This window comes from Octopus sinensis, unplaced genomic scaffold (genome assembly GCF_006345805.1).
Source record: "Octopus sinensis unplaced genomic scaffold, ASM634580v1 Contig06923, whole genome shotgun sequence".
NCBI lineage: Eukaryota > Metazoa > Mollusca > Cephalopoda > Octopoda > Octopodidae > Octopus > Octopus sinensis.
In genome coordinates, this window is record NW_021829670.1 from 5,001 (window position 1) to 20,000 (window position 15,000).

General features: G+C 35.8%; 1 protein-coding gene across 2 annotated transcripts in view; it reads right to left on the reverse strand.

The window, feature by feature from the left end:
* Positions 1–15,000, reverse strand: part of LOC115227695 (T-box-containing protein TBX6L-like) — a 21,672-nt gene that overhangs the window by 1,219 nt on the left and 5,453 nt on the right. Inside the window, exons 2-5 of one of the 2 annotated variants that reach the window (XM_036498704.1) lie at positions 12,005–12,272; positions 4,412–4,558; positions 3,844–3,911; positions 363–366 (exon numbers count right to left, since the gene is read on the reverse strand). In XM_036498704.1, the coding sequence (XP_036354597.1) occupies positions 363–366; positions 3,844–3,911; positions 4,412–4,558; positions 12,005–12,272 (487 nt within the window). Of the gene's footprint in view, positions 1–362; positions 367–3,839; positions 3,912–4,411; positions 4,559–12,004; positions 12,273–15,000 lie in introns of those variants that run through there. The other variant, XM_029798446.2, reaches the window with a different exon arrangement.

The following is a 15,000-nucleotide window of genomic DNA, read 5'->3' on the forward strand; positions in this document are numbered from 1 at the left end:
GAGCACTGAATAAATGGATATTGGATGGGGAAGGGTAAATATTTTTCCCGGATTGATAATCCCTCACTATTTGTTTGATATATATATATATAGGGCGGGACAAATTGAAAAAGAAAAAATCGTCCAATCACTTAGAATAAAGCACCCCAAGATAAGTCTGAGGGTGACTAAAAGAAGATTTAATCCATAATCGTTCGTCCGACGATATAAATATATATATATATATATATATATATATAATATATATATATATATATATATTTATATAACGGGAAGGTTTACGAAAATAAACAAAAGACGAAGGCAGGTGGAGTACAAACAAACAAATGTATTAGTATAGCGCTCAGGAATAGAAATAGAACAAGTCTTTTACGTTTCGAGCCTACGCTCTTCGACAGAAAGATACACAAAAAAAAAAAAAACAAAGAGAAAAACAAGGAGAGAAAAAAATGCGTGTAGGAGCTAACGATCTATATATATATATCCTGCTTCGCCAATGTCTATTCAGAAACTCCGCAAGGTAGGTTGATTCACACTATAGATATTATTCGTTGAATATAAAAAGGTCAATATTTTCCATTCGTTATGAAGGAATGCTAATTGAATGCCTAATATTTTATGCATAATTAAGCCAATCATTACTGTTTCGATGCTAGGCTGTCAAACTTTCCTCTGCATTTCAAGTTTAATTTAGTCATAGCTCTATCCTGCTAATCGTACATGTTGTCAGCTTAGCTTGATAATACATAAAATATAGTTGATATGGAGGAAGGAATTATATTACCTCTGTTGGTTTGTGACAGAGTAAAAGTTAATATAAGAGATGATTTAGTTCACATGAGTGTTAAAAGTAGTATTGGTGAATATCATATAGATACAAGCACACACATATATGCGTGCGCGCATATATATGTGTGTGTGTGTGCATGTGTGTGTGTGTGTGTGTGTGTGTGTGTGTGTGTGTGTGTGTGTGTGTGTGTGTGTGTGTGTGTGTGTGTGTGTAAAATATAATATAACATAATATAATATCATATCATATAAGAAAATTATTGTAAAATTAGGTTTATAGCATTTGTTCTCGACGTGTGTTTCATCATTGTGGTTATTTCCAAGCTTTACATTGGATATTTCAAATTGATTTTGGAGGTTAAACCGCAACAGATCATTAGAATAATATGCATGTATGTATGTATGTATGTATGTATGTATGTATGTATGTATGTATGTATGTATGTATGTATGTATGTATTTATGTCTATATGTGTATACACATATATATATATATGCATACACACACACACATATATATATATGTACACTATGTATATACATGTATAATATAGTGTGTATAGTGTGTATATATATACATATATCTGTGCGTGTGAGGGACTATATATGTGTGCAAGTCAATACAACCATAAAAACTACAAAATATATAAATCTAGTATGTTGTATTTATGTTTGTTTACAACCCATCCAATTTTCTTTATTCTCATATCCCCATAAATCTGTGCGCGTGCGCGCATTAACAGTTTAGCACTTAATCTCATTACTTGTAGTTTCTCAAAAGTGAGAAAAACATTTCTGATCGTTTGAGCAACTGCTTCAGAATAATCAGGTGTGTTTACTCTCAGCTCTGTGAAACTTGAAGGAATGCGATCTTGAGCCAAACTGTTAATACAATGAAATATAAATTCTATTTTCCTTCGTTGCCCTACACACCTATACTTACATGCAGATTGGCCAAAAGTCAACCGACAGTAAATCAAACTTCCATAAATGCTATCTGTAATTATGTATTGACTCGAATGGAAAAGTGTCGCTCAGGAAGGACTTCAATTTGAACAATTTTCATGATGTTTCATATTTAAACGCTTTTATTAAATTCATTCAGTTGTTAAACATAAATAAATCTTGGAATTAAATAGTTTTGATCTACTGTCAGGTGACTTTTCACCAACCCTTCATATACATGCATGTATACATGCATACTTACATACATGAATACATATTTACATCCTTACATGCATACATGAATACATACATGCATACATACAACTTGCTACATACAACTTGCTACCAAGAAGGTAGCTCGTCAAAATATATTCTAAAGTAAAAAGAGAAAAAGAGCATATAGGCGTATATACATATATACATATAGGCGTATGAGTGGCTGTGTGGTAAGTAGCTTGCTTACGAACCACATGGTTCCGTGTTCAGTCCCACTGCGTGAACCTTGGGCAAGTGTTCTCACTATAGGCTCGGGCCCCCGACAAAGCCTTGTGAGTGGATTTGGTAGACGGAAACTGAAAGAAGCCCGTCGTATATATGTATATATATATATATATATATATATATATATAATAATATATTATATATATATATTATATGTATGTTTGTGTATATACTGTGTGTCTGTGTTTGTCCCCCGCCACTTCGCTTGACAACCATGTTGGTGTGTTTACGTCCCCGTAACTTAGCGGTTCGGCAAAAGAGACCGATAGAATAAGTACTAGGCTTACAAAGAATAAGTCCTGGGGTCGATTTGCTCTACTAAAAGTGGTGCTCCAGCATGGCTGCAGTCAAATGACTGAAACAAGTAAAAGAGTAAAGAGTAAAGAGTATACGCACACACATACATTGTCTCCAAGTTATAAAGCTATTTGTTAACGGTACGTGCCTAAATTGGACTTATAAATGTACTGCGGTTCAGTGGGTGTGCGATAGTTAATTATACGCACGTTCTTATACAGTTGTTCATTTCTCACTATATGTATTACAATATATGTAAAATGTGAATTGAATACGAGTAAGCAGTTGTCGCAGTGAATATGTGTGCCTGTGTGTGACTATACGTGTTGTGTGTGTGTGTGTGTGTGTGTGTGTCTGTGTGTGCGTGTGTGTTTGTGGTTATATACTGAGCATGACTGTGTCCATATGTATATGTTTATGAGTAATTTGACGAGAAAAGACAGTTGTAGTTGAATTAGGAAAATGAGAAATTAAAAAAATATGAAAAGATTATAAACGAACATTTATACGCGTGATCATTTCTGTACTTGCTTTTGTATTAAATGTTGAAGTAATAATCTCGAAAACATTGGATTTTCAATCAAAGAAAGAAACCAGCAAATCACCATGTGCATCATTATTGTTTTGTTTTTTTTATCTAAATTCAAGCGATTGGGGTTTGTTTCTCAGAAACCAGCGCCTTGTTTATATCATTTCAAAAATTAAAAGAGAGACCATGTACATACATACATTTATACATACATACATACATACATACATACATACATACATACATACATACATACATACATACACATACATAGGGATAGCTAATTATAGACATGTAACCACACTCATGCTGCTGGTGATATTTTTCCTTCTCTGGACTTTCTTCGTTTTCCTTTCTGACGAAGAGCTATGCTCGAAACGTCAAAAGCCCTCTCTTTTTACCGAACGTCAAACTGATACATTCCCCGGACACGTCCCCTTGTTGATTTGTTATTGTTATTTTTAATGTTCGATTATTCGATTTGACTACATACATACATACATACATACATGCATACATACATACATATATTCATACATACATACATAAACACATACATACATTCATACATACATACATACATACATACATACATACATACATACATACATACATACATACATACATACATACATACATACATACATACATACATACATACATACAAACAATTTGAATATTTATTGTAGTTTAGCTTCTATGTCCCGTGGTAGATTTTTGTCTTTCATTCGTCGAGATCATTGAAATATTTATCCACCGATTCAATATTGTGTTGTACTTACCGCCTGCCCATTCCGTTGTCTCGAAAACCTTTTGCGAATGGATTGTTATCAATCTTTAATTGTGTAATCTGAAATGATAGTGAAAACAAAATCAATACCATATGTATATGTATGTATGTATGTATGTATGTATGTATGTATGTATGTATGTATGTATGTATGTATGTATGTATGTATGTATGTATGTATGTATGAATGTATGTATGTATGAATGTATGTATGCATGTATGTATGTATTTATGCGCGCATGCGCGCGCGTGTATTTGTGTGTTTATATATAATATATAACAAATATAACAAAAGAAATTGGAAATGGTTTGGTATTATTTATTCACCATTACACGTGTTTCATTAGCTAATAGGAGTTACAAAGTTTTACATGTTAAATTGACATGTAACGAATTTCTTATTAGAAATTGATCAGACAAGAAATTAATTGATAATGTATGTCAATGAACATTAAACTACTGGTTTCCTTTTCCTGCCTTACAGACTCGATGGACTGTCGGCAAGGGTTGGAGAGATAAAGGAGGAATAAATAAAATTGAATGTGTGTATTTTTTTTTACCTGTTCGTTCTGATAAGCCGTCACTGCAATGAATTTTGTTTCCTCGAAGGCGTAGGTGTAGAATGATCCCCAACGCATAGTGAATACATCGTTGGCCTGTACGACGTGAACTCGTGGTTGGTACTTGTGCATGGAGTTCAAAATAATCTGAAGAAGAATGAAGCGGAAAGAGAATGTGAGGAAGAAGGAGAGACAGGGCTGGCAAAAGTTATTATTGTATGTCTATCTCTATATATCTGTCTGTGAGAAGATTCATGCACATTATATTGTAATATACCGTCGTGAAAAAAAATAAACAAACAAAAAAGCAAAAAAAAAAAAAAACAAACAAACGAACAAAACCTAAATGCATAAAACATTAATAGTACGATCATTTTAAGAGCAGGTAAAACAACAATAACAATAACAACTTGTTTAAAGGCCTCAATTTCACATTCGTTTATTATTGATGCACCTTTCACTTGTAGACAACTTTTCATTTATACTGGCACGCACATGCGCAGACATACATGTTGGTTTTGTTGTTGTTGCTGCTGTAGTTGATGCTGATGATGATGAAAAGGAGGACAAGGGAGAGGAGTGGTTTCTAATATACGCACAAGGCATGAAATGTGTGAAGGTAAATATGAACCCGGGATGAGTTAGAAGGAAAAGTTAGTCTCGGTGGCATTTGGATTCAGAACACAAAGATTCAGAAAAAAAAATGTCGTTTTAAGAATTCTGTTAATCCATCAATCTCAATATTAACTGTTCCTAGCATTGGCACAAGTCCTGAAATTTGTGGGAGTGTCTTGTTCAATATAATCGATTCCAGTACTTGAGTGGTACTTTATTTTATCGATCGCGAAAGGATGAAAGGCAAAATTAATTTCAGAGGGATTTGAATTCAGAACGTAAAGAAAAGAATACCACCAGGTAGTTTCTCTGATTGCTTTACTGATTTTGCCAATATCAATATTATCATAATCATAGTCACCAGCCACAGGAGTAGCATTGCTTTCAAGACCACCACCACTACCACCACCACCACCACCCCACCACCACCACCACCACCACACCACCACCACCATAAACGGTATTATAACTTCCAAATCAACGAAGGGGGCCTAAATCTGCTAAAAATAGCTGTCAAATTTACTTCAAATCACACTCAACCGACTTAGAACTTCCCACCTTACCCCCACTCCACCTCCTCAAAACAAAATACCCATTGGACAATGTTATCCAAGATATGCCATATTTAAAGAAAAAGACGTCACCACAGTCACGTCTGGAAATCTTTGTTCAAAAATTTAGTTAACCATTTCTAACCTAGGGCTAAACAACATCACCAACATCAGTTTTTCCTTTAAGAAACTTTGCTACGATTGGTTCTGATGCTGGACTGAACACCGTATACCTTCAATATTTCTCAGGTATCTTAGGCTCTCATACACACGTATATATTACGCTTAAAAGTAAGCACTTGGTGAAGAACATGAATTCGCCCTCGTTTATCATCCGGGTTTTGTTACCATTAATTTACCAACCGTCACTAACTCCACATTCCCTAAAATTCATGAGCCTGCTTATTTAGTTCAGCTTTCATCTTTTATCTCTTACTACCGTCTTGAAGTTCAATAATTCGATCTCGGTACTTCTTTTTCATTTTTTTAAAGCCTGATACTTACTCTATCGGTAAGTTTTGCTAACTTACCGAACCATTAATTAACTGGTTGTTAAGCGGTGGTGGGGGATAGACACAGACACAAAGACACATACCCATAGGTACATACATACATACATACATACATACATACATACATACATACATACTACCTACATACATACATACATACATACACACACATACCTACCTACCTACCTACCTACCTACCTACCTACATACATACATACATACATACATACATACATACATACATACATACATACATACATAATACCTACATATATACATACATGCATACATACACACACATATGTACCTACCTATCTACCTACCTACATACATACATACATACATACAAGCAAACTCTATGCAAAGTATATGCACGAAATGAAAAAGAGCCTTGACCTAGTTACAACATTCTCAAAGGATGTAGGGTGGGAGTTTGATCAGGATAAATGTTATATGGTTGTGAAAAAGGGGAACATTGTGAACCAGACAAGCAACATCTCCATCAATGACTTAACTGTTTCCCCTATATCTGACGAGGAATATATCTTACAGTGGTACCTGCAGAAAAGCACGTGTCACTAAAGAATATTACAGCTGAATAAAGAAAATTTGGACATTAGAACTCTCTGCATTCAATAAAACAGTGGCTGACAGCGTGTTTGCAGTGGCAGTACTCATACCAACATTTGGGCTGCTTGGTTGGACGCTTGATGAAATTCGAGACATTCATGTGAAAACCCGAAAAATACTAACAAGCACGCATAATTTCCACATCAAAAGTGACGTAAACCGCCTCTGCCTAAAACGAAAACAAGGCGGCAGAGGCTTAACATCGATCCAAAATGCCTTTGAATGTCGTATCATATCCCTTTGGCAACATCTTTTGACCACCAAGTGTTGAAGTGCATCCCTTGACCAAGTTTGCATACATGAGGCTGCTAACATCATAATACTTGGAAGGCAGCTCCTTGAGCAACATTCCTTGTCTGATAACCTTAAATACATGCACAAAGAAGTCACACGACTCAACCGCAACGTATCATCAGATGAAAGGATGAGCATATATGAGCAGAAGACTATGCATGGACATGTTAGTAGAAAACTACGAGATGATAGTAACATTGATAATCGAAACATTCTTTCATGGACTAATAGCCGGATTACTACCTCCCACTTTGAAGGGTATGCATTTGCAATCCAGGAACAGGAAATATCATCCAAATACCCGATGCACAAAAGGGACAGAAATATAGGAAAAGCAGTAGAATGTGACAACCGACGCAGATTTGTGAAGTTAACACCGAAGATACCACAGACATCATAAGCAGTTGTCCGAAAATATCAGCACGGTATTATCTACCGATAAGACATGATGTAGCTAAGACACTCTATAGTGAAATCTGTCGGAAGGATAATCCCGAGGACAAAGAAATAAGAACCCACAGTATGGTAGAAGCCAAAGCCACTCATAATAAAAAGGAGTACTGGTGGAATGTTCCAGTGAAAACCTCAATAAAATGTAAGCACAACAGACCTGATATAATGATTTGGGATAGAGAAGAGAAACTGTGTACAACTGTGGAAATTAGCTGTCCAGCGGATGTTAACATAAAGCTGAAGAAGAGAATACCTACTATGAATTATTGAGAAATTTGCAGTTACAGATTACAAGTTCAGGTTTATACCTGTAATTATTAGGGCCCTGGCATACGTAAATACCAATCTTGAGAAATTGGGCTTCTCAAAACCAGAAAAAAGAAAGCTAATTCGAAGACTACAGATCAAATCCATCACTGGAACTGTAAAAATCTGTAAAACTCTCCAGAAGTTTATCATTTAAATATATATGAGCATGTCTAAATATACAACTATATGCATGAGAATACATACATAAAGCAAAACATACAAATTTGCTCGCGTACATGCATGCATACATACATACATACATACATACATGCATACATACATACATACATACATACATACATACATACAAACAAACATACCCTATTGTTGATGTTGAAGTTCCAATGAAGGAACCTTGAATCTAGGTTAGAAACCGGTTCTTTCTCTATTGGCAAGAAAGCTTGAAATAAACTGAATAATGATATACATACATATAGGACGGGCTTTTTTTTTAGATTCTGTCAACCGAATCGACCCAGAAGACTTTGGCTGGCCCAGGGCTACAGTAGAAGTTACTAGTCCAAGGTAAGCGCGGTGGGACTGAACCCAAGACTACATGGTTGGTAAGCAAGCTTCTTAACGACACGGCCACGCCTGCGCCTAATACTATTAATAATAAGAACATAAGCAAATGTTGCGAACGGTATGCAGATTTAAATATGAGGGAATAGTAAATAATAAGTGAGGAATTTACTATAACTGATCGCTTTATGTGAGAATAAACGAGATGTTAAATGAAAGCAGGCAGCGGAGAAAAGATGGAAGGAAGTTGGTAAAAAGCGAAATTAAGATGGCTGCCGCAGATGTTGTCAATTGTGTTGTAGAGACTGAAATATGAGAAAAAAATGAAATGTAATCTAACCTAAATTATTATTGAATAAATCTGTCTTCTCTGCCAACATTTTTTTCTATTCTAATCGGCTTAATTCTATTCCTTAACACCAGTAAAAAACATTTACCCAGGAGACTCAGTAAAAGACGGCAAACAAGAGTCGAAACGCAGTAATAAATGTTTACGCAGTAATACAACTGTTTACTCATAGAGAGCGTTGTTTGCTTGTATCTAAACCTACTGACTCCCATGATGCTTTGAAATGATGCGTGTTTGTTTGATTTTTTTTTCTCGTTTTTCTGTTTGTATATATGTATATGTACCATTTTATTTTAGATGGTGTAGGGTTGTTCGTAGAAGAAATCAAACAAAAACAAACAATAAAACAGCAATAAAACAAATACGAACAAGAAGAAAAGGAAGAAAAAAGAACAGGCAGTAAGTAACAAGCTGAAGTGTTAAAATCAGTAAGAAAAGAGCAATGCTTATGTCCTTGATGTCGAGGATCGATATTGGCGAAAGGATGCGATACGGTTGTTTTAATTAGCAGTGAAAGAGATAACATTGAAATTCTTGTTATGCAGATGCCAGACAGGGGAGAGGGGTTAGGAGAAAAACTGAAGGTATAATGATATATAGATATGTCAAGTAGCCAAGATAAAATGAATGAGTCACGAACAATCCATCGTTGTTTCACACTTACCATACCTGCAAACTGTAGTTTCAGCCCGACCAATATCAATGCTGCCATGCTATTGCTTACATACATATATGCATACATACATATATGTATATATGTGTGTGTGTATGTATGTATGTATATATATATATATATATATTATATATATATATATATATATATATATATACATACACATATATATATATACATACATACACACATATATATATACACACAGACATATATGCATACATACATGTGTACATTCAAACATATACACATACATATGCATATATGTGTATACGTATATACATATGTACAAACATTTTTATATATACATATACGTATATATATATACACACATACAAACACATCATGTCTTACTATATTTCTTTCTTTAGGCATGTATATGTTATGTCATATATATATATACATATATACGTATACAATAATCCCTCGCCATATCTTGGTTTATTATTTAAGCTTACGTTGATTCCTCTGTGGTGGTGTTTTGCATTTATGATAAAATAAATATATACAAATTATAGATATAAAAAATAAATATACCGTAGTGTTTCTACTTTGCGGATTTTTACCTATGGTGGGAGTTTTTGGAATATAACACCCGCGATAGTCGAAGGGTTACTGTATATATATATATATATATATATATATATATGTGTGTGTGTGTGTGTGTGTGTGTGTAAATATATATGTATGTATGTATGTATGTATGTATGTATGTATGTCATTATTCAGTTTATTTCAAGATTTCTTGCCAATAGAGAAAGAACCGGTTTCTACCCTAGATCCAAGGTTCCTTCATTGGAATTTCAAATCAGCAACAGGGTATCTTTGTTTGGTTGTATGTATGTATGTATGTATAGTATGTAGTATGTAGGTATGTGTATATGTAATATTAATATATATATATATATATTATATATATATATATATATATATATAGTATATATATATATATATATATATATATATTATATAAAAACTCAACATAAAGAATATATGATATCTGCCTCCAGTATATCGAGGAACTACATGAAGCGCTAAAGTTTTATCGCATGCCTGAATACCAGTATTCTCACCCTAAATACTAGAAGCATTAATTTCTTCCTAAGTTACAATAGCTCTTCCCTCACATACTAATATACGAAACTACGTAACATATGCTGCTAACTCAGTGACTGACGGTTTTCCCACCAAAGTGTACGGGATTTAATACATTTTCTTTGTGTAGCTTTTAGTTTTTACTTACACTTTTCGTTTGATCTTTTTTTACGTTATAGATTATTAGCTTAATTTGCAGATTTTAAGTTGCGCGTCTGCGTGTTCGCTAAAATGTTTCATTAGATGATCGTAGCGAGACCATAAAATCCCTTCCTCTGTCTTTTCATTATTATATTACGCAACACTAAGAGTTTCGCTCTGTGTGTGATTCTCTTGGATTTGCAGATTAAGAAACAACAGTGAGCTGTTTTCCTTTAAGAAACTATGCCATTTCTACTACGACAAAGGAGCATATTCGGCAAATTTTGCTTTATGAGTTCAATAAAGACAACAACACAATGGATGGTGCAAGTATATGGGGATCGGACAATAAGCGTAAGCCAGTGTCAGCAGTACTTCCAGAAATTCCGAGCTGGAAACTACAGCCTAGAAGATGAGCCTCGTCCTGGAAGATCTGTAGAGCTTTGAGGATGTCCTGCAAACCCTGGTGGAACAAAGTGCCATCATAACTGTTGAGAAACTAGCAGAGAAGCTTAGATTTGGTCATGCAGCCATTCATCGACACCTGTGTGCCATAGGAAAAGTCAGCAAATTTGGTCAATTGGTTCTTCACAAACTTTCCGAGTCTAATCACGCGCAGAAAGTGAATGTGCGCTCTTCTTTTCAGTCATGTCTCACGAATGTATCTTTTTAGGACCGAATAGTGATTGGTGATGAGAAATGGGTTCCCTATGAAAATGTCTAATGCTGCAGACAGTGGGTAGGGAAATGAGAAACACAGGTACCCCTGGCTAAAGTGTTGTTATCTGTTTGCTGGGATATGAAAGGTTTAGTCCACTTTGAACTTTGAAACCCAAACCAAATAATAACTTCTTCTAGTCAGCGCTAGAAAGTGGACTGAGTGCTAAGGGTGTGGCAGCCCGAAAAAGTTTAGGAACCACTGGTTTATACCAATGCGTGGGACTTAGATTACACCTAGGTTTGGAGAGCGACTGCTGCTGTTATATAAGCAGTGGAGAGTTTGAGTGGATTAACGGATCCTACATAACTGGACTTTCTTAGACTGTTCTTTTCTTTCGTAGATGGACTTTCGAGCCCGGAATATAAAGGTTTTTATCAAACTTTCTGCATTGTCAGAAACTGTCTATTTTCTCTCTTTTTACATTCTACAGACACACACACACACGCTCGTGTATTTGTGTGTGTGTGTGTGTGTGTGTGTGTGTGTGAATGTTTATATATATATATATATATTTAGTATGTATATGGAAGGCATCTGTGTGTGCTTGAATAAATAGAGCAAAAAGGAGAGAGGAAAAATGGGAGAAAGCGACAGAAAGACAGTAAGCGAAAAGAGAAAATTGAAGGAACAGGAAGAGATAGATAGAATGCAAGATCAAATCATGATATAATCATAACAATCATCTAATAGTCAGACGAACAATCAATGATATGAAGACTTCTACTCACATGTCCGTTTTGATCCAAATTGTTGTTAGTGAGTTTGAGTTTGTGGAATGAGACTGGTTGCTTCATCCAGTGCGAGCCTGATGCTGGGGAATCCGGGTGGACGTACAGACGTCCTGGCATGTGGGGTTCAGCTTTGCCTGTGACCACCCATTCGGAATTGTGATATTTGTAGCGACAGTCATCGACGGGGAGAACATCAATAAGCAATATGTATTTGGTGTGAGGATCAAGTCCCTCTAGACTGACCTTAAGCGTTGGGAACATCCGCCTGAAAAAGGATAAAGAAAGGGGACATGAAAAGTATTTCACTTCTGTCATATATATATATATATATATATATATATATATATACATACATAATTACAAACACACACACAAACACACACTTAATTTTGTTTAAAATAAGATAAAATTAAATTAAAAACAGCAGAAATTAAAGTATAGGCAATATAGGGGCATTATTCAAAGCGGCGAGCTGGCAGAACCGTTAGCACGCCGGGCAAAATGTTTAAATGTTTAGCGGTATTTCGTCTGACTTTACGCTCTGGGTTCAAATTTCACCGAGGTTGATTTTGCTTTTCATCTTTTCGGAGTCGATAAAATAAGCGCCAGTTGACCACCGAGGTCAATTTAATCGACTTAGCCCCTCCTCCGAAATTGCTGGTCTTGTACCAAATTTGAAACCAATTTAGAGACATACTGCGTAATGTATATATTATAAAGAGGGATAAAAGAACGTACTGCACTGTGTAGTCGTAGGTATGGATATCATATATCAGCTAAGTAGACGGAAACGACGACCTTTCTTCAAAGACACAACACACTGTCAGTCTAGTAATCGAAACTACGACCTTGTGATAGGGAACCCAACACCTTAACCACTAGGCCATGGAGACATTGGCTGATGTAAAAAGACAAGGGTAGAAAGTCTTTTGATCTGCGGTTCTGTTCGACGAAGATCGACTCTTTGCGTCGTGGCAAAATATTGTAAGTGTGGTTCCAAACCGGTGTGTGTGTGTGAGTGTGTGCATCAGTATGTGTGTGTGTGTGTGTGTGTGTGTTCGTGTATGGTTCATGTTTAACCCTTGGTTAGACTTGATACAGCAGAGTTTTAACCAAAGACAATGAATCTCTGGCTGTGTATGTGTTTATGGGTGAATGTATGTGTGTAATGTATGTGTGTATGTGTATAGTGTATACGTACATGTGTGCTGTGTATGTGTATATGCGTGCAATGTATGTGTGTAATGTGTGTGTTTATGTGTATAATGCATGCGTCGTATATCCGACCAATGCCTGTTTGCTAGTAATAGCATGTATGTGTTCATGTATGTGCGTATATCTGTAATGCCTGTGTGTAATGTATGTACGTATGTATGTTTATAGTATATGTGGTGTGTAATATATATATATATATATATATATTATATATATGTGTGTGTGTGGTGTGTATGTGTGCAGGTGCTTCTCTGTATGTACTACTTTTATTATTTGTGTGTGTATGTCTTTGTGTGTGTGTGTTTGTGTGTGTAAGTGAGTGAATTGGCGTTTGTGTATCTGTGTGTTTGTATATGTGCGTGTATCATATTTACATATAATATATACACAACGGGCTCCTGCTCAGTTTTCGTGTACCAAATCCATTCACAAGGCTTTAGTCAGTCCGGGGCTATAGAGGAAGACACTTGTCCAAAGTGCTGCGCTGTGAGACTGAACCTGGAACCACGTGGTTGCAAAGCGAGTTTCTAAGCCGCACAACCATGCCTCTGCCTATAAAACATTGTGTATTAGGTTCTCTCAAGACTTGAACTCGGATCGCTGGATTCAGAAACCAGAATGCTAATAACATGAATCTATATGGTATTTGTCATATGTATGGGTTGCCATGACCGTGTACATTTGTATGTTTATTCTGCGTGTGTGTGTGGTGTGTGTTGTGTGTGTGTGTGTGTGTGTGTGTGTGTGTGTGTGTGTGTGTGTGTGTGTGTGTGTGTGTGTGTATACACACGTGCACCATCGCACTATTTTCTGTACGTTTGTGAAAATGTGTAGTTATCGTACTTCTGTCTGAATTCGTTCAGTCCGTATGATGTGTGTGTGTTTATGTATGTCTGAATGTATGTATATAATAAGCATGCGCTGCTCCGTTGGAGAGGGGCCGTATTTGTGAGACACGCCCTATTTATTTCACAGCTCCTGCCCTTTATTTAACGGTTGATAGGTCAGTGTATACATTGAGAAAGATTGAAGAGAGAGAGAGACAGGGAGGGAAAGTAGGTAAGAGACAGTCAAAGATCGATAGACAGAGACGGGAGAAGAGAGAGAGAGAGAGAGAGAGAGAGAGAAAGAAAGTGAGAGAAAACAAAAAAACGAACCGATTGGGCGATACGTATAGGAGCTACCACTCCTATGTATCACACACACACACTCATACATGACATGCACACACATACAAACACACACACTCAAACATGCACACACATACACACACACACACACGTACTCATATATACACACACACAGCGCGCGCATACATACACACGTGCAATTTAGTCAAGTCGTTGTTTTGAGAGACTCTTGCACCCACACCAATTAGTCTCACGACAGTAAATAGAGATTAGATAAGTAATTACAGAAACTTGAATCTGTAATAACAGGTTTGATAAGTGGGAGGAGAGATGGTTAGTGGGTGTGTTGTTTTGTATTTTAATTTCCTTTCTTTGTTCCGCCCACCTCCATACATACATCCATACAGACAGATAGACATAAATACATACATACATACATTTATTACATACGTACGCTCGTATGTATACACACATACTCATACACCTGTATGCACACACACTCGCATATATATATATATATATATATATATATATATATATATATATATATATGTATATATATATGCACACACACACACACTCGCACACACCACACACTCGCACACACACACACACACTCGCACACACATATATATATATGTGTGTGTG